The 25688-nt window shown below is 37.3% G+C and overlaps 1 protein-coding gene across 1 annotated transcript in view; it reads right to left on the reverse strand.

Annotated features, from left to right (window-relative positions):
* LOC150087198 (uncharacterized) overlaps nt 1-25688 on the reverse strand; it is a 137900-nt gene that overhangs the window by 76754 nt on the left and 35458 nt on the right. The window contains exons 5-6 of the mRNA XM_090372407.1: nt 9630-9864; nt 3034-3153 (exon numbers count right to left, since the gene is read on the reverse strand). Coding sequence (XP_090228533.1) covers nt 3034-3153; nt 9630-9864 — 355 coding nt within the window. The remainder of the gene's footprint in view (nt 1-3033; nt 3154-9629; nt 9865-25688) is intronic.

The following is a 25688-nucleotide window of genomic DNA, read 5'->3' on the forward strand; positions in this document are numbered from 1 at the left end:
TGTAATGGGAGGCATATGAATATCCAAACCCTGGGTTCTTTAATTAATTGGTAGAACAATATATCAGTATGATAAAGAGCAAACAAAAGCTTCTTCCTTAGCTTATACATTTCTAATGCAATTGGGAAAGAATGTTACATGGTTTCTATCCATACAGAAAGTTTATACTATATATATTAATATATATAGAAAAAAACACTATTACACCACAAGAAAATCCCTAAAAAATAGGTTTTATTAAACTTATAAATAATACAAGCTCAATACTACACTAATTTGTTAGGATGATGTTTCAGGATTATTACTGAACCCTATCTTCAGACCCTAAATGCTATGTGGGGGAGATATAAGAACATCTTGTAAGTAAGCAATCTTACTTACATGGAAATTGAATTAAGAAATTACAACTAATATTAATTTATGGTAAATTATAAGTATAAACTTGCATTAATATAATTTTGAGAATACAGATTTGGAATTCATTTAGAATACAGATTTGGAATACATTTAGAACACAGAAGATTTAGAACTCTACAATTAAGTTAAAACTTAAGTTAAAAACTTAAAACTCAAGTTAACTTGAGTATAGAGTTATAAATCGTTTGTATTCTAAATGAACTGTAATGTATTTTAAATGCATGTAAGTTACTTTTATATGGGATTTCCAACAAAGCAAATTTATCACTAAATTCAATGGAAAGATAATGCTCCGTTTAATAACATCCATCAACTGGGTTTAGTATCTGTATAGTTTAGTATCTCTCTCTTTCTCTCTCTCTCTCTCTCTCTCTCTCTCTCTCTCTCTCTCTTTCTTTCTCTCTCTCTCTCTCTCTCTCTCTCTCCATCCCACACCCAAAATCACTGCCACAACCAGGTTAACATGAATTTATAGCCATGGCTTGGCATTTAAAAGAGTGCAAACTGCCCTGTAGGTTGAATCTCTAATGTTTAGTGGTGCGGGGGGGGGGGATTCATTCTTGGGTACAGATATCAGAATCATTCAATAGTAGCAATAATACAAGTCTGGTGGATTAATAGCCCTAAAAAAGCCATTAATATTGTAGTAATTAATCTCTGATGAATCTTTAGGCAGCGGGTATAGTATATCCTCCTGAGCTCTAGCGGTTGTATGAAATCCAATGATGCATCCAATATTCATTTATGAAGACACTTTAAGGTTGTAGGTGCTTCAGAGGCCCAAGTTTCTCCTATGAAGAGTACAAAGTATTCTTGTATGTATAACCAGGGAAACCCTGGTTACCCCTATACGCCACTGAGTCATCAATGGCAAAGTGCCAAGGCTGACATTTAAAAAAAAAAAAAAAAAAAGAGATCTAATGAAACGTTTATATCTTTAAGTGTATATTAATATGTGTTTTGTTGTATTTTGCAAGCTGGCACCTGGCATTTAGCAGTCAGGGGACAGGAGAATATCCAAACCCTGGGTTCTTTAATTAATTGGTAGAACAATATATCAGTATGATAAAGAGCAAACAAAAGCTTCTTCCTTAGCTTATACATTTCTAATGCAATTGGGAAATGCAATTGGGAAAGAATGTTACATGGTTTCTATCCATACAGAAAGTTTATACTATATATATTAATATATATAGAAAAAAACACTATTACACCACAAGAAAATCCCTAAAAAATAGGTTTTATTAAACTTATAAATAATACAAGCTCAATACTACACTAATTTGTTAGGATGATGTTTCAGGATTATTACTGAACCCTATCTTCAGACCCTAAATGCTATGTGGGGAGATATAAGAACATCTTGTAAGTAAGCAATCTTACTTACATGGAAATTGAATTAAGAAATTACAACTAATATTAATTTATGGTAAATTATAAGTATAAACTTGCATTAATATAATTTTGAGAATACAGATTTGGAATTCATTTAGAATACAGATTTGGAATACATTTAGAACACAGAAGATTTAGAACTCTACAATTAAGTTAAAACTTAAGTTAAAAACTTAAAACTCAAGTTAACTTGAGTATAGAGTTATAAATCGTTTGTATTCTAAATGAACTGTAATGTATTTTAAATGCATGTAAGTTACTTTTATATGGGATTTCCAACAAAGCAAATTTATCACTAAATTCAATGGAAAGATAATGCTCCGTTTAATAACATCCATCAACTGGGTTTAGTATCTGTATAGTTTAGTATCTCTCTCTTTCTCTCTCTCTCTCTCTCTCTCTCTCTCTCTCTCTCTCTCTCTCTCTCTCTCTCTCTCTCTCTCTCTCTCTATCTCTCTCTTTCTTTCTCATCCAACAAAATACGATTGACCAACAAATGAAATGGCCCTCTGCAAACTGCAGAAACAACAAAATAATGTTTACATTATTAACAACATAGTAATTTTATGAAGAGTACAGATGGATATGAAATTTGATAAACCATATGCATATATAATTTCAGGAACTATCACAGAACAGGTGTTTAGTAATTAACCACATTCAGCTTACCTTGAGGATCAGGAAGTCAATATGGTGTAACCTCAGTTTTAAATCAAAGTTACTCATATGTTACCTTAGTCAGTGCAGAAAGAAACTAAAGGAATAAAGTGTTCAACATATGACAAATCTGAGTCACGGTACTTAAATGAAATGTGATGTGCTGAGATTTAGCAGGATTTCTAAACAAAGGGAACTCTGTGACATAGTTAGCCAGCTTAAGGAGAACTGGCTACTCTTTCACAGCTACATAAATTTATATATTTTTTCATGAACTCAGAAAAAAAAAATTATAAATAAATTACGTCTAAAGTGATTTGGTCCAGAAATGGCATTTTAATACTTGAAAAATATTATTTAAACATTATTAATTATATAAAAATTAAAAGAAAACACAAAAGACAAATCACTAATAAATTTTTATTACAAGGCAGATGAAACTGAGCACATTCTAAGTTTAAGCAATCTGCAGAACAATTTACATAGATTTTGCATATATTAATGAAGTATAAATGCAAACAACCAATATTTATAGCGGCATAATTAGAAGAAGGAATTACTCACCATCATAGCACACACCATAAGCATCACAAGATGGGTTTCGAGCTTGAGAAGCTGCAGGAGATGCAGTTGCAGTTCCAATACCTGTACTTGGTTTAGTTACAGGTTTTCTATTAGAGTCATCTATTGAAAATGAAGTATTACAAGTTATTTCATAAAATAGACAATCACTTTGAAAAAATTGTTTGCACTGTTTGCATATTTCTTATCTAAAAACTTTTCAGTAGCTCAATGTTACAATGAACTGCAAAGAATTATGCAAGACAAACTACAGTGCGATCAATAATCCAAATCATGATAGCCCATACTGGCAAAGGGACTAATAAAAAAAAAGTTCCAAGAATTAAAGATAGAAGAAGAAAGTCATTATTATTATTAGCCATATGGTGCAAGGAAGCCTGAGGCTTATGCTGCACCAGCTAAAAAAAATTTCTGAGTTGCCCAGAGAGAGAGAGAGAGAAAAGCAGAAGGGAATCACCAAGAAAGAGAAGAATGATGATATCCAGCTCAGGACTCTGGGTGTGCCAAGCCCAGACTCACCAGATGTGAGTCACTGGGATAATGATGCAGTATTTCAAATTAGGAAAGGTAACTGTGCTTTTTCTTCTAATCCCATATCATTGCTTGGTGTTGTCACGACCATGAATACTGCTTAACTGAAATCCCTCCCTATTTTGGATAAAGCACTCTCTATCTGTGCTTCTCAGATATACCTGAATGAACATACTTTTATGAAATAATAACCATTATATTTGTCACATTGAATAATTATGAGTAAAATACATGAAAATTAACCTTTCCACCACTGTGCAGAGTAGTTTATTGACAACCCTTAGAATGTAAAATATCTGGGAGGGGGACTGTATTACCCCCATAAGAATTTTACACTACCAAAAATATTAATTATATAAATATAGAAGTATTGTATATTCTTATCTCAATGGATTGCGGAAATGAGGGCTGATCCACGTGTAAGATTAATGCTGTTACGCAAAACTTTTTTTTATATATATATATTGGGAGAAAGGCATCACATGGATATTCTAGTACAATATTAAATTAAAAGACACTGCACACCATGTAACATATGTTCAAAGAATGGTTTATCAGCATATAATGCCATATCATATGACTGTTATGGGACCTTACTACAGAACTGTACAGCATACTTTGCAGGATCACATTCATCACAAACAACCATAACTGCATGCAGGTGGGTGGATGCTGCATCACAACAATATATATTGACCTTATATTGCTCATATTGTCACCAAGTACTTAGCCAGAATTAACGTCAAAGGTGTTCCTCATCTGCCTTAAGAACTTCACCGTGTCATTTTTTTTTTTATTCCCAAAGTTAAAGAAGAAACTGCAAGGAAAACATTTCTAGTTTCAGAAGAAGTTGTAAAGACATCACAGACAATTCTCAAATGCTGTCAAAATTTGGCTTCTATAACGATTTTGAAGAATTGCAGAAATGTTGGAGTAAGTACAGTTAGTTCCCGACTTTGAGTTAATTCGTTCCTAGCAGGCGCTCGTAAAGCGGGCATTTATTTCCCATAGACAATGTTAAAACCAGAGGTTATGTTTTCAATAATGAAATTAGTTAGCTAATTAGTTTATGTCTAAACAATGATTGATTTATCCAAATAAATGAAAACAAAGCCTGTAAAATCAAGTAAATTATAGTTTAAAGAAATTATTTATGACTTGCAAATGTTAAAGAATTCATCATCATTGACTAAATGCACACTTGTTGATCACTTGTTGTTGGTTTGTCTTCTTCAGAAATGCTTCAAGAGGCATTTGTTTCCAAGATAATCTTTTCTCTTTTCTTTATAAATTTCACGATAGCATTCATAAGTATTTTTAATGGCATGCACAAATTGCAACTAACTAACAACACAATACGCCAAGTGAGATAGCAACTAACATGATTCACATGGAGTAACATGGAGTTTACAAAGCTAAAAAAAAAAAAAAAAACCGAATAAAGAGAAGATTCTGAAAATTTATTTATGTTTTTTATATGATTGAAGATTGCAGTAAAGGGGAAACACATTTCACCATAATAATGGTGAAATTCCATGCAATTCCAGCTATCGGTATTTTCGCAAATGCAATAACATCAAGTTTATTACCCGTTTATAACTGATTACACTAACAGAAAAGCCCAAAAAACTGGAAATTGCAAATTGTTTTTACTGTTTTATGGTCGTGACCTCCAGAAATGTGTTTTAGAAAAATATCACAAAGGCATTCAAAATTGATTCTTATAATGAAACATATGATAACGATGAAAGTGTAGTACATTTTAATGATTTGAATTGGTAACTAATACAGCGCCTCCGTAGCCAGGTGGGAAGGAGCAGCAGTGCGTAGCACACGCTTCTTGATTAGACCGGGGTTCGAGCCCGTCACCACCAAATATGGAGAATGCGGAAAGGTCATGGAATGACCACCGTATATCCCGGAGCAATATGGCCTTAGTTGCTAATGCTCCTAAAAACCAAATAACAATAACAACAATAACAGTAACTAATACAATTTCCATTATAAAACTGACCTTTTACAGAGATAAATAGCTTAGTTATATAGCAAAAATTTCAACTTCCGAGGTCTTGGAACGAATAACTAAAAAACAATGTGTTATTGGGTTCACATTACGATACTTTTAAGATACGATGGTGCCTCTGGAACGTGTTAATATCGTAAAGTGGGGTGCACTGTATTGTATAGCTACACACATGGTTTAAAATGCGGTATTTATGAATCTTAAACATTCATTTTTTTTTTTCAATTTTGTTGATACTTGAAAAAAAAAAAAAAAAAAAAACTCGTAAACCCAGGAACTCATAAAGCGAAAACTTGTAAAGCAGGAACTGCCTGTATTTCATTCAATGGGAACTACTTTGAAAAAGGACCATCAAAATATGGATGATTAATAAAGGCATGTTGTGAAAAAAAATTATGATCTTTCTTTATTGACTACCTGTAAGACCACCTTCTCTTAATAATGAGATTAATGGAGGATATTCACCAAAACGATGTATACATATTATTATATTTACAGTAAATAAATATTAATAGTCAGGAATACAAATAATATTATGTTGTTAAGAAAGCAATAATTTATTATCACTGATAGTTTGAGAAATAAATATACACACTTACATTCCCAAAGTGACTGTCAGGCACTTTGAGGATGAAAATGTGTAATTATTTTGATACCATCAGTGATAATAAATTATTGCTTTCTTTAAAATTATTTCTGAAATCATCACTGATAATAATTTTATCATCACATAAAAATGAAGTTCTCTGAGCAGTGCAGATGGGCTGCAAGAGTAGCTCATGGTGTCTTATCAATGATATACAGGAGTTTTTCCTAGCAGGAATAAGGAGGTGATTATTCCCTTGTATAAAGCAATGGTCAGGCCACACCTTGAGTACTGTATACAGGTCTGGAGGCCTCATTTCAAGAAGGATGTAGAGCTGCTGGAACGAGTACAGAGAAGGGCAACAAGGTTAGTGAATGGAACAAAGGGTTGCTCTTAAGAAGAAAAGCTTAAGTTTTGCAAATTACAGTGTCTGGAGACTAGGCACTGATGAGGTGATCTGATAGAGGTGTATAAAGCCTTCAATGGTTTGAGCATGCTCAATGCTGATGGGATTCTGCCTCTTTCTCAGAATAATCACCTGAGAGGGAATAAATTCAAATTGAGGAAAGACGAATGTAGGATAGATGTCTGGAAATTTGCCTTTAGCCAGCGGGTAGTTGGTTGGTAGAACAGACTTCCATCCCTTGTTGTGGAAGTTGATAGCCTAAAAAAATTTAAGGCTCAGCTGGACAGGTATTTCGAACGAAACGGAGGGGTGAAGTGGAAGTTTTTTTTTTTTTTTGTTTTTCTGGCTGATGCTGCATAAGCTTGCTTTCTTGCATCATATGCCTCTATTAATGCTAATGCTAATAAATTATTGCTTTATTTTAGTTTGTGTTCCTGACTATTAACACTTAGCCTAGTGCAAATGTAATGTCTTAGAATAGTTATGTTAGATATGCAGGAAATCAAGCATCCTGCAGTTACATTAGCATTAGTAGAGGCATATGATGCAAGAAAGCAAGCTTATGCAGCATCAGCCAAAAAAAAAACCATGCTCCCATTTCACCCCTCCGTTCGTTCCAAGTACCTGTCCAGCTCAGCCTTAAATTTATTTAGGCTATCAACTTCAACAACAAAGGATGGAAGTCTGTTCCACCAACCAACCACCCGCTGGCTAAAGGCAAACTTCTGCACATCTATCCTACATCTGTCTTTCCTCAATTTGAATTTATGCCCTCTCAAATGATTACTCTGAGCAAGAGGAAGAATTCCATCAGCACTGAGCATGCTCAAAACCATTCGAGGCTTTATACACCTCAATCAGATCACCTCCCAGGTGCCTAGTCTGCAGACACTGTAATTTGCAAAAATTTAAGCCTTTCTTCGTTGTTGTTATTTGGTTTTTAGGAGCATTAGCAACTAAGGCCATATTGCTCCGGGATATGCGGTGGTCATTCCCTGACCTTTCCCATCCTCCGTATTTGGTGGTGACGGGCTCGAACGCCGGTCTAATCAAGAAGCGTATGCTACGCACTGCTGCTCCTTCCCACCTGGCTACTGAGGCGCCTCCTTTCTTCGTAAGAGCAACCCTTTGTTCCATTCACTAATCTTGTTGCCCTTCTCTGTACTCATTCCAACAGCTCTACATCCTTCTTAAAATGAGGCCTGCAGAACTGTATACAGTACTCAAGGTGTGGCCTGACCATTGCCTTATATAAGGGGATAATCACCTCCTTATCCCTGCTAGAAAAATTCCTGTATATCATTGACAAGACACTATGAGCTACTCTTTCAGACCGTCTGCACTGCTCAGAAAACTTCATATCTGCCTGCACAATTACCCCCTGGTCCTTTTCGTTCTGCCAACCCGCACTGGGCCAGCGTGGCAGATTATGGTCCATTTCCCTCAAGCATGAATTGTTGAGGAGGCTCCTATCCTGCAGTGGGTTGATAATGGCTGCACTTTACCTTTACTTTTTCGTTCTCTACCACTGTTAGTGTAGTACCACAGAGTTGATACGTCACTCTGTGGTTGCTGCTTCCCATATGTAGTACTTTACATTTGTCAATGTTAAACTTCATTTGCCACCTTTCAGCCCATCTGCTCAACTTTTCTAGATCCTGTTGCAGCAGCGTACTGTCATTAGTGTCCTTAACAATCCTGCCAACCTTCGTATCGTCTGCAAGCTTGGACATTAAGCTTGATACACCATCATCAATATCATTTATAAATACAGAAAACAACAATGGAGCCAATACTGAACCCTGAGGGACTCCACTAATAGCATTAGTCCACAAAGAGCAGTGTCCATTGATTACTACTCTCTGTCTTCTCCCACTCAACCATCCCTTTATCCATAGCAGCAATTTGCCTCCAATGCCACACTGCTCCAATTTATGCAGCAGTCTTCCATGTGCAACAGTATCAAAAGCCTTTTTAAGATCCAAATATATGATATCAAAGTTATTCTTTGCATCCAGTTCCTTTGTGACCACATCATAGTATCTAATCAAATTGGTCAGGCAAGACTTTCCCTTAACCAAACCATGCTGTGTCTGAGCTATAACTGAGGTCTTGTTTAGATGATCCTCCAGTGCTTCTTTAACCAGTGCCTACATTAATTTTCCTGGAACAGAAGTTAAAATAACAGGTCTATAATTACTTGTGTTGCCCTTTGATCCTCCTTTGTGAATTGGGGTCACATTTGCACATCTCCAGTCCATGGGTACCTCCCCTGAGTCCAAAGAATCTCTCATAATTATGGCTAAGGGTTTGCTTACTTCCTTTGCTGCCTCCTTAAATATAACTGGATAGATCCCGTCCACCCCGGGTGCCTTTTTTATGTTTATCTTCAACAATTTTTCCTCCACTTTCCTCTCAGTTATTACAAAATCATCCAGCTCACTGCCAGAGTTTAACTCACCTGTGTCATTCCCCTCCCTGAATAATTCCTCATGGGTGAATGTAGATGCAAAATACTCATTATTTTCTCCAGACATCTTCTGCTTCATCATGGATCAAATGTTGAAACCATAATTTGGTTTTTTAACATTTAATTAAACTAAAGTTCAACATTTCTCCTGAAGTCTCAAAACTACATAATGGTTTGGAAATCATTTCCTATTTTTCTAATCAATCTCCCTCAAAATGTTTTCTTTCTCTGGTAAATATTTGAACATATTATTTAAACTTCCCACAGGAAACTTTAAATATGTTCAATTTAATTCTCAAGAAATTAATCAACTCATTTTCTTTCCACTTCTGCTATTCAATAAAAAGAAGATAAGAATATTGTTATAGTTGACTTAATGACAAAAAATAGGCACACATGCCAAATGCACAACATTGGTTCACAGAAAGAAAATAAATTTACCTGCACATTCAATCAAGGAAAGCACAAGCTAATTACGGATGGATGGATTTCAGCTAACGTCTTGCTATCATGTTTCATGTTATAGCTAATCATGATCTGAAATAAAAATTATGATACTTACTCCCACAGGACATCTCTAGATAAACACTGTTGGCATCACTGCTGCTCCCAACACTAAATGCTTTAGTACTCCCTGTACTAAATGCTTTGGCACCTTCTGGAAATGTTACATGATCAAGGTGATACAATTTGCAGATTGATTTCCTTGTCCTTGAATCAGGTCGGAATAAAATGGAGCGACAAATAAACTCCGATTCTGAATTACACTGCTGCACGCATTCATCTCGTGATGATACCTGAAAGACAAAATATTGAAAAACAAAATTTATGCATCAACGTATAATGAACCATCATTTTAGAAGTACACATCTAAAATATCCAAAGGCCAATGAATTATATGTCTATCCACACCTTAACTAACAGAATCAACTGTGCTCACAAAACTTAAATGTACTGCACTGTACTTAATTTGTCTTCTTCAACCAACAAACTATGAAAAGAAAATTCATATGAGAATTGATCTTTAAAAAAAAAAGTTCTATATATAAATAAAATATTTAAAAGTTTATTGATATTTATATCTCACACAATATATATATAAACTATGTATAGGAATAAGGAACAGGAGGACAAGCTATGTATTGTGAAGAAAGGAGGAGGGGAGATTTTTATGGATTAAAGCCCCCACAACCACAAATGAATATATAAATTGAAAAGCTGTAAAATTGTAAAAAAAAATTATAAAAGTGGTAAGGAACAAGCAAATGTATGGTGTATATATACACACACAAAAACTGTCATATAACACTGAGATTGTGCATTACACATTTGTAATGCACAACCTCAGTGATAAGGAATAAGCAAATCTATGGTACACACTGTGTGTGTATCATAGATTTGCTTTCCTTATCACTTTAATATAACCTTTTACACTTATTCTTTCAATTTTTTCTCTCTCTCTCTCTCTCTCTCTCTCTCTATATATATATATATATATATATATATATATATATACAGTGGAACTTCTCTATTACGAACTTCTATTTAACGAATTTCTCTATATTACAAATTTTTTTGCAAAACATTGCAACTTGAAAAAGAAATTACATGTAAAATTAACCCCATATAGCAAAGTGTTAGTCTCTCTACAATGAATTTTTAAAAAAATTAGTAAAAGCATTTCTGAAGATTTTCAAGCATTTACTGCTAAACAGCCGCTCAAATATATACAGCCCCCTTTCCCTCTGAATTGCGCATTAGCATCTGGAATTAATCATCCTTTTGGTGAATACTTGTGGCCATTGACACCCGTAGGACAGTCTTTGTTTCATTTTTATTACAGTTATAAAACCAAATGGGTTTCTTAAAAGTGGTCATAAACTTTACAATAAATAGGGTAGATTTGTAAATTGATGTTGGCTCAGAGGAAAACGAAATTCGCTGCGGTAAACCTCTAGCATGCTGCGGTGGCAATGCATAGAATGCCACCATAGTCAGATTTTAGTAACGCCTACTGAGTAACATTCGCTTCTCACCTCAACCGTACCATGTAACCTTTCTGTCAATCATTATATGATACGTCCGTTCTCATTTTAACTGGACTTCCAGTAGATGGTTTTCATATATATTTTTTTTTTTTCCTTAATTTCATTCTTTTAGAACAATTTGTCATCAATCACATAGGCTATATGTTCTTGTATTTTTTTTTTTTTTTTTTCTGAAAAGTAACATAAAGCATACATTAACGATAAATTTTCTTTCGTGTATATATGACTGAAAGCAGAATAAAAGAAATTCACAAAGTTGTATATTTCTTCAAAGTGATTGTTAGGAAAGGTCACGTGATACTGTTGAATTGGCAAGTGAGTGTCACTGAGTAGGCGGTACTAACAATTTACTATATGGCCAGCGCAGCGAAGTTTGCGGTGTGTGTGTATCAGCAAGAGCTGCAGTCTAGTAATTTTTACAATTGTGGAAACAATGTCGAAGAGAAAGTGTTTAAGTATTAATGATAAAATAAAGATTCTTCATGATATTGACCACGGTTTTAAGAAAAAAGATGTTGCAGAGAAATATGGCATACCTGCAAGCAGCTTATCTACGATTTTAAAAAATCGAGAATCAATTTTAAATGCAATTGAAGGAGGAGCAGACAACAAGCAAATTAAGTTGTGTAAATATGAAGATGTTGATAAAGCTGTTCTAAAATGGGTGCAAATAATACGTGAAAAGAATATACCAATATTGGGTCCAATAATTAAGCAACAAGCTCTGAAATTAGTCCCTTGGATATACAGAATTTAATACGAGCACTGGGTGGCTAGATAAATTTAAGAAGCGCCACAGAATTGTGGAAAAGGTTATTTGTGGAGAAAGTGTTAATGTAAGCAAAGAAGATTGCAACAGTTGGAGGAACAATACCTTAAAGAAGATTTTGGAAGAATATGAACCTAAGGATGTTTTTAATGCTGACGAAAGGTTTATTCTTTAAATGCTTACACTTACTTTTAAGGATGATAAATGTTTTGGCAGAAAACAAAGCAAAGAAAGAATCATTGTGCTAGTTGGAGCAAATATGACAGGAAGTGAAAAATTAAGACTTTTAGTCATCGGAAAATCAAAAAACCCAAGATGTTTTAGAGGCACAAAATCTTTGAAAGTTGACTACACCTTTAATAAAAAAGCATGGATGACAAGTGATATCTTTGAAGACTGGAGATTAAAACTAGATGAGAGTATAACAAAAGAAAAAACGAAAATCGTGTTGGTAACTGACAACTGTCCGGCACATCCTGCCAGTATTTCTGCCAAAAAGTTAAAAGTGTGAAGTTGTTTTTACCACCAAATGTGACATCAAAACTCCAACCAATGGACCAAGGCATTATTAAAAATTTTAAATTTCATTATCGAAAGAGAATAATAATGACAATTGTCAATTCGTTATCAGAAAATAGAAACTTGGAGGTTACAATTCACCTTAGAGATTGCATCTCTGAACTGGCAAAAGTTTGGACAAACAATGTCACTGAATACACTATTCAAAATTGTTTTTCAAAAGCGGGATTTGCATTGAATACAGAAGTCGAACAACAACTGGACGAACAAGATGAATTGCCCCTTTCACAACCGAAAAATTTTTGGACATTATTATAATTGTCTGGAAACATCAAAAATGAGATAACACTGGATAGTTATGTTTATGTAGATCAAGATCTGACTACAACAGAACATCCAAATGAAGATGAAATACTGCTGAACAGTGTTAGACGTGACCATGATCACGAAGAAATTAACGATGACACTGAAGATGCATCAGAACAACTCGTAGAAAAGCCGACTCGCAAAAAAATTATTCACGCTTTTAAAACGGTTCATATAGGTCTACAGTTTTGTGAAAATGTTCCTGATAATGTTTTTAATGCTCTGAACAAATGTGAGGTTTTCTTTGAGAATCAGACATTTTTTAATTGTACTGTGCAAACGAAAATTAGACATTTTTTTTAATTTGTGATACTTACCGGTAAAAATTGTGTAAACGTAATTTAAATAAGTGATTTTGAAATACAATATATTAAAAATAAATGTAGATTCATTTTCATTTTCTAATTAATAACAATTTCTAATAAAAACGATATTCTCTGTATAACGAAATTTCTCTATAACGAATTTTTTCGCTGGATTTATCGAATTCGTTATAGGGAAGTTCGACTCTATATATATATATATATATATATAAGTTAGTAGTTGTGAAGGACAATGTGTTATGTTACTAGTAATGCTAGTTATGGAGAACAAAGGGCAAACATAACTGAGATCGCTATCATGGTGAACAAAGAAGGGAGCTAAGATAAAGAAGAAGTAATAAGGAATAATAAGAATTAATAAGAATAACTAAGTGCTGTTCATCCTGTGATTTCAGTGCCTTTTTCAAGGGCCAGCTGCCAAAATCAAAGGAGGAAACGGCAGTAAGTGGGTATAGCCTCTCTTTCTGACATGAAATACATGCCCCATGTGGTACATGTAAAAAGTAGGTAGAGTTTGTTTAAGTCAGTTAAAATAATTTGTTTAAAGTTAATATTAATTTTGATAATGCGGCACATATATTTCATGGCGAACCGATAGAGGCTGGAAGTAAAGAATAACAAGAATAAAAAGAATAATTAAAATAAGATTAAACAGCAAATATAACATTCAAATTGAAAGTGGGATTAAAAATTATAGAAAAACAAAATTATAAACATCAAGATATAGAGCTCCTGACAGATGAGTTAAAGCATTGATAAAGTTGATGGCTCATGTAGGCCGAGGTTAAGAAAAACTGCATGGTAGTTCAGGTTTTCAGTTATGCTATACTCATTGTAAGGCAGTCATGGTCCATTCATATGACATTAAGATGAGTCGGTGAATGCAAGAATAATTACTCATGCATGCAACCGGTTGATCCAGAGGAAGAATCCTAAGCCAACTGCCGTCCCGTGGTGGACCCCATGAGCTTGAGCGCCTCCATTGCTCTGTCCACGCCAAGAGGAACGCATTTCAGCGTGCTCACTCATCCTGGCCTCTCAGTGAAGTCAATGCTCTCCGTGAAGAATACCGTCGTGCTAGAAATTACTATAACTCACTAAAAAGACAGCAGAAAAGAGCTTTTTGGGAGAGACTTGTATTCATTACTGGAAACTCCAATCCCTGGGGAGTGGTATATCGCATCGCCACTAACAGGCTCTCAAAGGGTGAGATAACTAATTCTACTATCACTCCCCAAGGTGTTATGGCTACATCCTGGGAAGAATCAATGGATAATATCCTCAACACCTTATTTATCAGCAATGTGGAACCCCAAACAGCTCAACAACAGGAAATCTGCCACTCTAACAGCACTTATACACATTTCTTTCAGAAGGCAGCAAAAATCAACCCACAGTTCCTCTTGGATCTTTTCAACAAATGCTTAAATTTTGGTTACTTCCTGGAAGAATGGAGAACTGCAAATGTTCAACTCATACTTAAGAACCTACCCGAGCAACCCAACTCTTACTGAACCATTGCTCTTTTATCTGTGATAAGCAAGCTCTTCGAAAGACTCCTCCAACCGCGGCTCCAAGCACATTATATCAATGCTGGCCTTCAATCTAACCTTCAATTCGGTTTTCGCCCAGGACGTGGCACAGAGGATTTCCTCTGCCAATTAGTCACTGCAGCTACAACAATAACAACACACAAATATTACCTGGTAATTGCTGTTGTTGTTGTTATTTGGTTTTTTAGGAGCATTAGCAACTAAGGCCATATTGCTCCAGGGATATGCGGTGGTCATTCCCTGACCTTTCTGCAACCTCCGTATTTGGTGGTCACGGGCTCGAACCCCGGTCTAATCAAGAAGACCGGGGTTCGAGCCCACCTGGCCACGGAGGCGCCCCTGGTAATTGCAAGAGATTTCGCTGGAGCATTTGATATGCTCTGGTGGCCGAGCATCCTGCAAAGACTGCGAAAAGCACATACCCCACCCAACTTGTACAAGTGTATTCAAACATACCTGGATAACTGGAAGATCACAATTTCCACTCCATACAGAAGCCTCACATGCTCTGTCCACAGGGGGGTGTCCTCAGGGTCAGTTCTGGGTCCATTCCTCTGGAACATTGTTCTAGATGAGCTCCTTGCTCTGGGCCCTGTTACCACCCAGGCATTCACCGACAACCTCACCATATTGGTCACTGCAGACTCAAGAGCATCCCTTGAAGCCATTCAGATATTGTAGGATTGGGCCGAACTCCATAAGCTACGTATATCCCCACAGAAAATGCAATCAATCCTCCTTAAGGGATCCCTCAGACAACAAGACTTCCACAGATTAAAATCCAAGGAACTACAATCAAACTGGACACAGAAAACACCTGGGCATTGTCTTGGACTCGAAGCTCACCTTTTTCCCGCATCTTTCTCATCTCCGTACCAAGGTCAGGAATTATACAGCCCTCATTGTTCGGATCAGCCAGTCAAGACTGGGGGTTAAACCACTGCATGCTTAAGTTGCTCTACAAATCATTACATATGGCTCCGGGGTCTGGTTTCACCAAGCTACATTGATCCGCAAGCTAGAAACTATCCAGCGATGTATCCTGCTAACTATCACCAGGGCCGCCTGCTGCATGGTTAGTTCTGCCACCCTCCAGGTCCTTACAGGGATCTAGAGGTCATCTGTCGAGGACTCTATTACTGCCTGCCCAGGGGTTTACCAACTTCCATTCTTGGTTATACCATCAACACCCTCAATGAGAGTAAGACAGAGAAGAGACTAATTGCAGCCAAGCATCTACAGACCTGGCAGGCCAGATGGACAGACACTGACAAGGGTCTAATTGCAAAAATATTTATTCCCGACATTTCACTTGTTTTCTCCAAAGATCCACCATGATTCTCCCCAGGTCTTTACGGCACCTCCATAGCCAGGTGGGAAGGAGCAGCAGTGCGTAGCTCACACTTCTTGATTAGACCGGGGTTCGAGCCCATCACCACCAAATACGGAGGATGCGGAAAGGTCAGGGAATGACCACCGCATATTCCCGGAGCAATATGGCCTTAGTTGCTAATGCTCCTAAAAACCAAATAACAACAACATAACAACCAGGTCTTTATGCAACTTATCTAATAATTGGGCATGGTTCAATCAATCAAAAATTGGCTTCCATGGGCATAATAGATAATCGTTATTGCTCTTGTGGAGAAATCGAAGACTGGAACCAGTTACTGTACCTCTACCCACTCTATGAGGACCTTCGTAGCATCTTTTACACTAGGATCCAAGACATACCACAGGGACATGAACACTTGCTCAATACAGAAGAACATCATGCATTCACCAAATTTGCCCAAGATCTGTTCTCAAGATGGAAGACCCTACCACCTACTCAAACTGGGAACTATGACAGCTGGATACCATATGGTTCAAAGGCTGACCACTGCCGAATACATCTGCTAACCCTTATCAAGTTAGGATTTGCTAACCCTGTCTTTGGACAGAGTAGGATTGAACACTCAGCTCCCTTGCTGTGTCACTTTCTTCCTTTTCCTGGGACTTGTTCCCTTCCCCTTTTCTTCACCTGGTGGACCTTGCTCCACTGCACTTGGGCGGTTGCCATCTCTACAGCTGCTACACTTTCTCCCAGCTTTACTCTCTTTTTGCACTATACCCCACCCCCAGCTCTACTATAAAAAAAAAAATAATAATTTTTTTTTTCATTTATTTTCTTGGATTATTTTTTCTATTATTATTTATTTTTTATTTTTTCCATTATTATTTTTTTTTATTATTATTATTATTTTATTTTATTATTTTTTTTTCTTGGTCTCTGCTCAGGAAGCTCAGGCGACCCTAATGCAGACTAGCCAGAAAAAAATGGGCAGTCTGGCTACCTCCTAGTGGTGTGTGTGGGCAGTGTGGGGTCTCACTGGGGGGCATGTGGCCAAATGCCAGGACACACAACAAAACCCAACACAAAACTACACATTTAACACACAACACCTTTCTGGCATTTACAGGAGTACCACAGTGTACATATGGCGCAGATGTGGGATACCACAGGTGGCCCCTGACCCTAACACTATGCACACTCACTCAGATGAGTGGAGCAGAGGCAACACATTAGAACATCATCAACATCCACTACTAAGTCCTGCTTAGATTCAGGCAGTCGTGGTTGAGGGTAGGTGCAGTTGGTCTATGCATGTGGACATCCATGATGAATGAGTGAGTAGCATGGGGATCTAGAGTCTGAGAATGTTCTTTCTGTAAGGGTGCTAAGTGACAAGTTTTCTGAGGTCAGAGTCAATTTCCAAGACTTGTTCATGCATCTAATGAGGGACAAAGCAATCTGAAAGGTGAATGCAGGATTGGAGAAAGAACAGACTGTTGGGTTTCTCTGAGTTGCAGAAATCTCAGAACAAGGGAGGTCATGAGGCAGGCCAATCAATATCATTGCTGTAATGATGTCATCTTTCTTCTATGAGAAGAGACTAGGGTGCCAAGTGCCATCATTGTGGTACGCATGGGAGATTAGATCTTAGATTTGTGGATTATATGCTTGTGATTATATGCTATCAAAACTAAAGAACTAAAATGGTCTTGGGCAGGACACATAGCTCGAAGACATGATGACAGATGGACTAAGAAAATAACAGAATGGTATCCAAGAGGAGCTAGAAGAAAGCCTGGAAGACAAAGGCGGAGATGGATAGATGAAATTCATGAGTTTGTGGGTAGTAAATGGATGTCCAGTGCTCAAAACAGAAGGAACTGGAAAGTTCCTGGAGAGGCCTTCATCCTGCAGTGGGTTGAAAATGGCTGATGATGATGATGATGCTTGAGGAGCCAAAACTCTGAAGAAAAAAAAAACCCCTTTTACAGCACTGGTGCTGCTGATGTCCAGATCTCAAAAATATGTAGTGGGGGATAAACAACAGTCATTAGATATATTTCACAGTTTTGACCTTGTCTGAGACATAATAAAGATGTTGTTTTGCTCTCTACATAAAGCACACAGCACAAGTGAGAAATTTATCAATATGATGGCTGAATCTCAGCTTAGTATTGATGACAACCACTTAAGTTTCAGTGTGCAAGTACAGTTAGAACTAAGGCATCTCCAAGTATGGGTAAAATGGTTGTCAGATTTTTCTTGAGGAAACAGACCGTGCACTCCAATTTTGCTGGATTGATGTCAATAAAGCTGACCTAAGGATTTTTAGATCATCAGCAAATGCTAGTCTATCTGGCCTTTGTTACAAATGGGACAATTATAGCTATAAAGAGAAAGCCAGAGAAAAAAAGACTCCGAGGGATTCCTGCCTATATCTTTGGCATATACTTTACTACTAGTATAGAGTGAAACTGAGCAGCCAAGGAAAGAGGACAACGGCAAGTACAGCGAATCTCTACCAATGTAGAAATTGCATACAAACAGGAATAGCAGACAAGGTACTCAAACAACATTGAGTGCAGTTTCAACATCAGTGTAAAGTTATGGTAAGCTCTTTGTCAAATGCCAAGAGGATACTATGGGTCATGGCCAGAAGAGTGATGATGACAACTGATCTGTTTGATAGTGAGAAGTGAATTTGGGAAGGGGCTTCTGGAATCATCTGCTTTGTGAACACAGGAAAGAGAATCCTCTCGAGTAATTTTAGAATGGTGGATATTGATTGGAAGTGCTTTTCTAGTGTTGGTGTTCAGATTTTTGGATACAGCTTTACCAGTGGTGAGGGAAAGTGCATTTGGAAAGGATAGGACTGAAAATGTAGTAGGGACTAAATGATGTATGGTCCAATGCATCTCAGTATAAACTGAGTAATTGCACCAGGGTTGTAATTTTATTTTAAATGCTGTTACGAGTTGTTTAGCCCTGGCACCTCCGTAGCCAGGTGGGAAGGAGCAGCAGTGCGTAGCACAAGCTTCTTGATTAGACCGGGGTTCGAGCCCATCACCACCAAATATGGAGGATGCAGAAAGGTCAGGGAATGACCACCGCATATCCCGGAACAATATGGCCTTAGTTGCTAATGCTCCTAAAAACTAAATAACAACAACGAGTTGTTTAAATACCAAAATTGACATCAATGGGTTCTAACCATTATAGCTGAGTGTAACTAAGCTACAGGTGTAACTATGATTTTTCATGACTATGGCTGGATATCATAAATACATCTTTCCTTTGTTATTAAATTATCCAATCATCTTATTGTTTCCTTTGTTATTATTAAATTATCCAATCATCTTATTGGATAATTTAATAATTTCTTTATTTACTGAAGAGTGGTTCAATGCTAATTTGATATTATAATATAAATATTACTGGTTTAATATTCTACTGATTAATAATATTAAATAAATTATTAGTATTAATATTTACTATATGGTGCAATGAAGTCAGATTTTGGCTGCATTAGAAAAAAAAAAAAAAAGACTGAGCTTCCTTCCTTCCATAGCTACTAATCAAGCTAGTCTTCTTGAATTTCCCCAAGCCAGCCTAGACTACTCGTGGAGGCAACTTATTCCAATGATTAATAATCAGTTATTAATCAGTCCGAACTAGATTTTGAACAGACTAAGGGAAGAAAACTTGTTCTTGCCCTAATGGAAGCTGAGTATTCTGTTCTCTTGCCAAAGCTATTGGCCGCAACTTTTGCCCATCTCTGCTCAGCCTCTGTCAAAATCAAATGGTTCTGTTGTCACTTCAGCCAAGGATAAAGCTGACCTGCTAGCATACCATTTTTCTTCAAACTCATGTATTAATGATCTTGGTAAAACACCTCCCTACCATTCCCAACGTGCTCCATTCAATGCCTCCTGTGATCTTCTGTCAAAAGGATGTCAATGATTTCGACGAATCTTGATGCTAAGAAGGCTCCAGGTCCTGATGATATTTCTCCATTTGTTCTCAAAACCTGTGCTCCTGAACTAACTCCTGTTCTTTGCCGCCCTTTTTCACTTTCTTATTCTAAAGACGTTTTTCCCTTCTGCTTGGAAATTTGCTCATATCCAGCCAGTTCCTAAAAAGGGTGACAAATCCCTTTCATCCAATTATTGTCCCATTACAATTACTTCTACGCTTTCTAAATAAATGGAGAAATCAATTAACTGCCAACTCAAACTACCTAGAAACCTTCCGTCTGATCAACGATTGGCAGTATGGATTCCGTCACTGTTGATTCACTGTGATATTCTGGCTTATGGTACCCATTTATGGACAATTTCAAGGGAAAAGTTTGGTGAAACACAAGCAGTTTCTCTTGATATCTCAAAGGCTTTCGATCATGTTTGGCATAAAGGTCTTCTAAAAAATCTTCCATCTTATGGTTTGCCAACTTTTTTTTGCAATTGGTTATCCAGTTTTCTCTCTGATTGCTCACTGAGGGTGATGGTAGATGGCTCTGTCTTCTAACGTCTCCACTAATGCTGGTGTCCCCAAGGTTCAGTTCTTTCCCCCAACTCTTTTCTTCTTCTTGTATATTAATAACCTTCTTTCATTGACTGGAAATCCTATCCATAGTTTTGCCAATGAGAGCACACTGCATTCCACTTTCCATTTTGAGAAACCTTGCCCTGCTCAATCAGCTTCAACTTCTTGAATATCTGCTACCAATTCCTTAAATACTGATCTCCAGGTAATTCCCCAGTGGGGCAAAGAAAACTTAGTTGATTTCAATCGTTCAAAAACTCAGTCCTGTCTTATAACTCGCAAAAAGGATTCTTCTGCTCTTATGCTTATCTTTGGTGATACTCCGATTTCTAGGCAGGATGATATATCTCTTTTGGGAATTACCCTGACTTCTAATCTCTCTTGTCATAAGAAAATTATAAATATTGCTTCCTCTGCATCTAAAAAACTTGGTTTTCTCTTTTATTCTCGGCATTACTTCTCTTCCAAACAGCTGTTCACTCTATACAAATCACAAATCTGCCCTATCATAGAATATTGTTCCCACATCTGGGGTGGTGTCCCCAAAACCTCTCTCAGGTTCTAGATTCCATTCAGAAGAGGATAGTTAGGTTAATTAATGACTCATCTCTAACTGAATCTCTCAACTCGCTGTCACATAGACATACTATTTCTGCAGATACTTCCATGGGCACTGTTCTTCAATTGGCTTCTATAATTCCCGCTCTCTCTTTCAAAAACAATCCAAACACGTGCCGCCACCAGCCAACATCCATTTACTGGCCAACTTCAAACTCACAGAACCAACTTTTCATTCAACTGCCGTTTTCTGGAACAACCTACCTTCATACGTATTTCCTGAAAATTACAATACAGAATTTAAGTCTAATGTCAACAAATATCTTCTTTCATCTTCTTACCCTCCAACTCAATCAGGGTACTAAGTACTATAGGTTCTAATACCTCTCGTGTTTTGGGTTTTCATATATAAAAAAAAAAAAAAACTGGCCAACATCATCAAAACTTAGCATTACCATTAGTAGAGGCATATGATGCAAGAAAGCAAGCTTATGCAGCATCAGCCAAAAAAAAAAAAAAAAAAAACCTTCCACTTCACACCTCCGATCGTTCGAAATACCTGTCCAGCTGAGCCTTAAATTTCTTTAGACTATCAACTTACACAACAAGGGATGGAAGTCAGTTCCACCAACCAACTATCCTACATCTATCCTACATCTATCTTTCCTCAATTTGAATTTATGCCCTCTCAGGTGATTATTCTGAGCAAGAGGCAGTATGCCATCAGCATGGAGCATGCTCAAACCATTCAAGGCTTTGTACACCTCTATCAGATCACCTCGCTGGTGCCTAGTCTCCAGACACTGTAATTTGCAAAACTTAAGCCTTTCTTCGTAAGAGCATCCCTTCGTTCCATTCACTAACCTTGTTGCCCTTCTCTGTACTCATTCCAGCAGCTCTACATCCTTCTTGAAATGAGGCCTCCAGACATGTATACAGTACTCAAGGTGCGGCCTGACCATTGCCTTATACAAGGGAATAAACACCTCCCTATCCCTGCTAGAAAAATTCCTGTATATCATTGATAAGACACCATGAGCTACTCTTGCAGCCCATCTGCACTGCTCAGAGAACTTCATATCTGCCTGCACAACTACCCCCAGGTCCTTTTCATTCTCAACCACTGTCAGTGTAGGTACCACAGAGTTGATACGTTGCTCTGGGGTTGCTGTTTCCCATATGTAGTACTTTACATTTGTCCAGGTTAAACTTCATTTGCCACCTCTCAGCCCATCTACTCAACCTTTCCAGATCCTGTTGCAGCAGCATAGCATCAGTAGCATCCTTAACAACCCTGCCAACCTTTGTATCGTCTGAAAACTTGGACATTAAGCTTGATATACCATCATCAATATTATTTATGAATACAGAAAACAACAATGGACCCAACACTGAACCCTGAGGGACTTCACTAATAACATTAGTCCATGATGAGCGGTGTCCATTAATTACCACTCTCTGTCTTCTGCCACTCAACCATCCCTTTATCCATAGCAACAATTTGCCACCAATGCCACACTGCTCCAATTTGTGTAGCAGTCTTCCATGTGCAACAGTATCAAAAGCCTTTCTAAGATCCAAATATATAATATTAAAGTTATTCCCTGCATCCAATTCTTTTGTGACTACAACATAGTATCCAATCAGATTGGTCAGGCAAGACCTTCCCTTAACAAAACCATGCTGTGTCTGAGGTATAATCGAATTCTTGTCAAGATGATCCTGCAGTGCTTCCATTAATTTTCCTGGAACAGAAGTTAAACTCACAGGTCTATAATTACTTGTATCAGCCTTTGTCCTCCTTTGTGAATTGAGGTCACATTTGCACATCTCTAGTCTGTGGGTACCTCTCCTGAGTCCAAGGAAGCTCTCATAATTATGGCTAACGGATTGCTTACTTCCTTTGCTGCCTCCTTTAATATAACTCGATAGATCCCATCCACTCCAGGTGCCTTTCTTGTATTTATCTTCAACAATTTCTCCTCCACTTTACTCTCAAATATTACAAGATCATCTAGCTCACTGCCAGTGTTTACTTCAGCTATGGCATTCCCCTTCCTGAATAACTCCACATGTGTGAATGTAGACGCAAAATATTGATTTAGTTTGTTAGCTACCTGAGCAGGATCATGAACATTTGAGCCATCGATATCAAGTGGACCAATTTGATTCATCCCCTTCGTTCTAGAGGGACGAAGGGGATAATCTGCCTTCGCCTGCCTAATCTCCTTTGTAACTTGGTTACAGATCAACTTATATCTATCATAGGCTTCTGTGTCACATATTAATTTATATGTATCCCATGCATTTTTCTTCTCTGCCATATGTCTCATTAGTTCATCTGATATCCATTTAGGCCTGAACCTTGAACAATATTTCTTAGTTGGTATGTAAAGCCTAGTAGCTTCCAAGATAAGTTCTTTGAATGCTTCCCATTTTGAGTTTGCTGTTGGTAATATCATCAGTTGGTCCCACTGTATAGAATTTAAATACTGTCTCAGACCATCATAGTCGCCTTTACGAAAGCAATAACCCTTCCCTTTACCCCTGATGGTAGTTACCTCCTTGAGTAAATCCCACTTCAGCACACTGTGATCACTGCCACCTAGTGGTTCCTGTATCTGCAGATTCTTAATGCATGAAGAATCACTACTGATAATCAAATCAAGAGTATTACTCCCTCTAGTTGCCTCCCAAACATGCTGATTTAGAAAACAATCATCCAATAAATCCACAAAAGCCTTGCTAGTGTGTGAGTGATCAACCCACAAATTCCAGTCAATATCTGGGAAATTAAAATCCCCCATTATAAGACTCTCTGATTTACTGGCCCACTCTATTTCCCTGTACAGTTTCTTATTATACTCATCAGAGTCATTAGGCCTATAGCACACTCCTCTCAATTTTGATCTCCCAATGCTTATGTCACACTAAACTGACTCGACACTGCACTGTCCAGCGATGTCGACTGGCTTCACTTCCTTGGATTTTATGTGTTTCTTAACTAATAGCATAACCCCTCCTCCCTTCCCATCCAGTCTATCCTTTCTGTAGACATTGTACTCCCCAAATTCCAGTTTTGCATTACTTATATCTGAGTGACACACCACATCTCTGATATCCCAACAATATCCACCGTTGATGCTTTGAGCAATACCTCAAATTCATCAAATTTATTTACCAAACTCCTAGCATTGGTGTACACACAAGTATACATGTACCTGTTCTTTTTCTTAGCTACCCTAACACAACCCATGGTTTACTTGTACCCCAATGACTCCCAGCAGTCTATGAAATATTCTGCATCTTATTTTCCAAGCTGCTGCTCATTCCAAAGCAGTGCAAGAATCACTTTCACCTCTGCCAGTGGCTACTGTTAATCTATTAGTCCTTGCATCCCCCAATCTAGCAGTTTTCCGACCCACCTAACACTGCTTCGATAGCATCAGCAAGCATTCTTAAACCCTTTCTATTTAAGTGTATCCCATTCATGTAGAAGCAGTCTCTCCTGTTAACAAGTACAGACCAGGCTGAAAAAAATTCTATCCCTTGAGCCTTGCACAATCTTTCCAGGGCCGAATTGATCGATAGGGCTCTCATCATATACTCCCTCCTATCGTGTCTGGGCAGAATTGCAGACACTTTCAAATTCAAATTTTTAAAATTCAGCCCATGCCCACCCCACCCAGTTTATATATATACCACCCAGTTTATGAATATTGTTTATTACATGAAAAGTTTAACAGTATTCATTCAATTATCCCAATGTCAAAGCCTTATAAACAACAATCATATCTCTAAGTTACCTTACTAATATTCTTGATCTGATTATCCACAGTGATTATTGATACATTAAGAATTTTCAGATAAAGGAACCATTAGGTGACAGTGATCTCTAGGAGGGTCCCTCCATAGTCAGGTGGGAAGGAGCAGCAGTGCGTAGCACACGCTTCTTGATTAGACTGGGGTTCGAGGCTGTCACCACCAAATACGGAGGATGCGGAAAGGTCAGAGAATGACCACCGCATATTCCTGGAGCAATATGGCCTTAGTTGCTAATGCTCCTAAAAACCAAACAACAAACAAACAAACAAACAGACAGACAGACAGTGATCTCGATGTACTGATGTGGAATTTACTTAATGATATCATTACCATCAGAGGTAAAGGGAAGGGTTTTTGCTTCTGAAAAGGTGACTATGGTGGTCTCAGACAATTTTTATATTTTATACAGTGGGATCAACTGATGATGTTTAAAACAGTGAATTCTAAATGGGGAAGCCTTCAAGGAATTAGTCTTGGAAGCTACTAGGCTTTTAATACCAACTAAGAAATACTGTTCAAGATTTAGACCTAAATGAATGTCAGATGAGTTAATGAGGCTTGTGGTAGACAAGAAAAATGTATGGAATGCATATAAATTTTCAGGCAACACAGAAGCCTATAGTAGATATAAGCTAGCCTGTAATAAAGTCACTAAGGAGGTTAGGCAAGAAAAGGCTGATTACGAGAAATCCTTGACAAAAGATGCAAAGAACGTCTTTACTTATATAAACTCTAGAAGGAAGGGGATGAATCATATTGGACCACTGGATATTGATGGTTTG

This window comes from Mastigoproctus giganteus, chromosome 4, assembly GCF_048544385.1.
Source record: "Mastigoproctus giganteus isolate SK-2022 chromosome 4, ASM4854438v1, whole genome shotgun sequence".
NCBI classification, from domain to species: Eukaryota; Metazoa; Arthropoda; class Arachnida; order Uropygi; family Thelyphonidae; genus Mastigoproctus; species Mastigoproctus giganteus.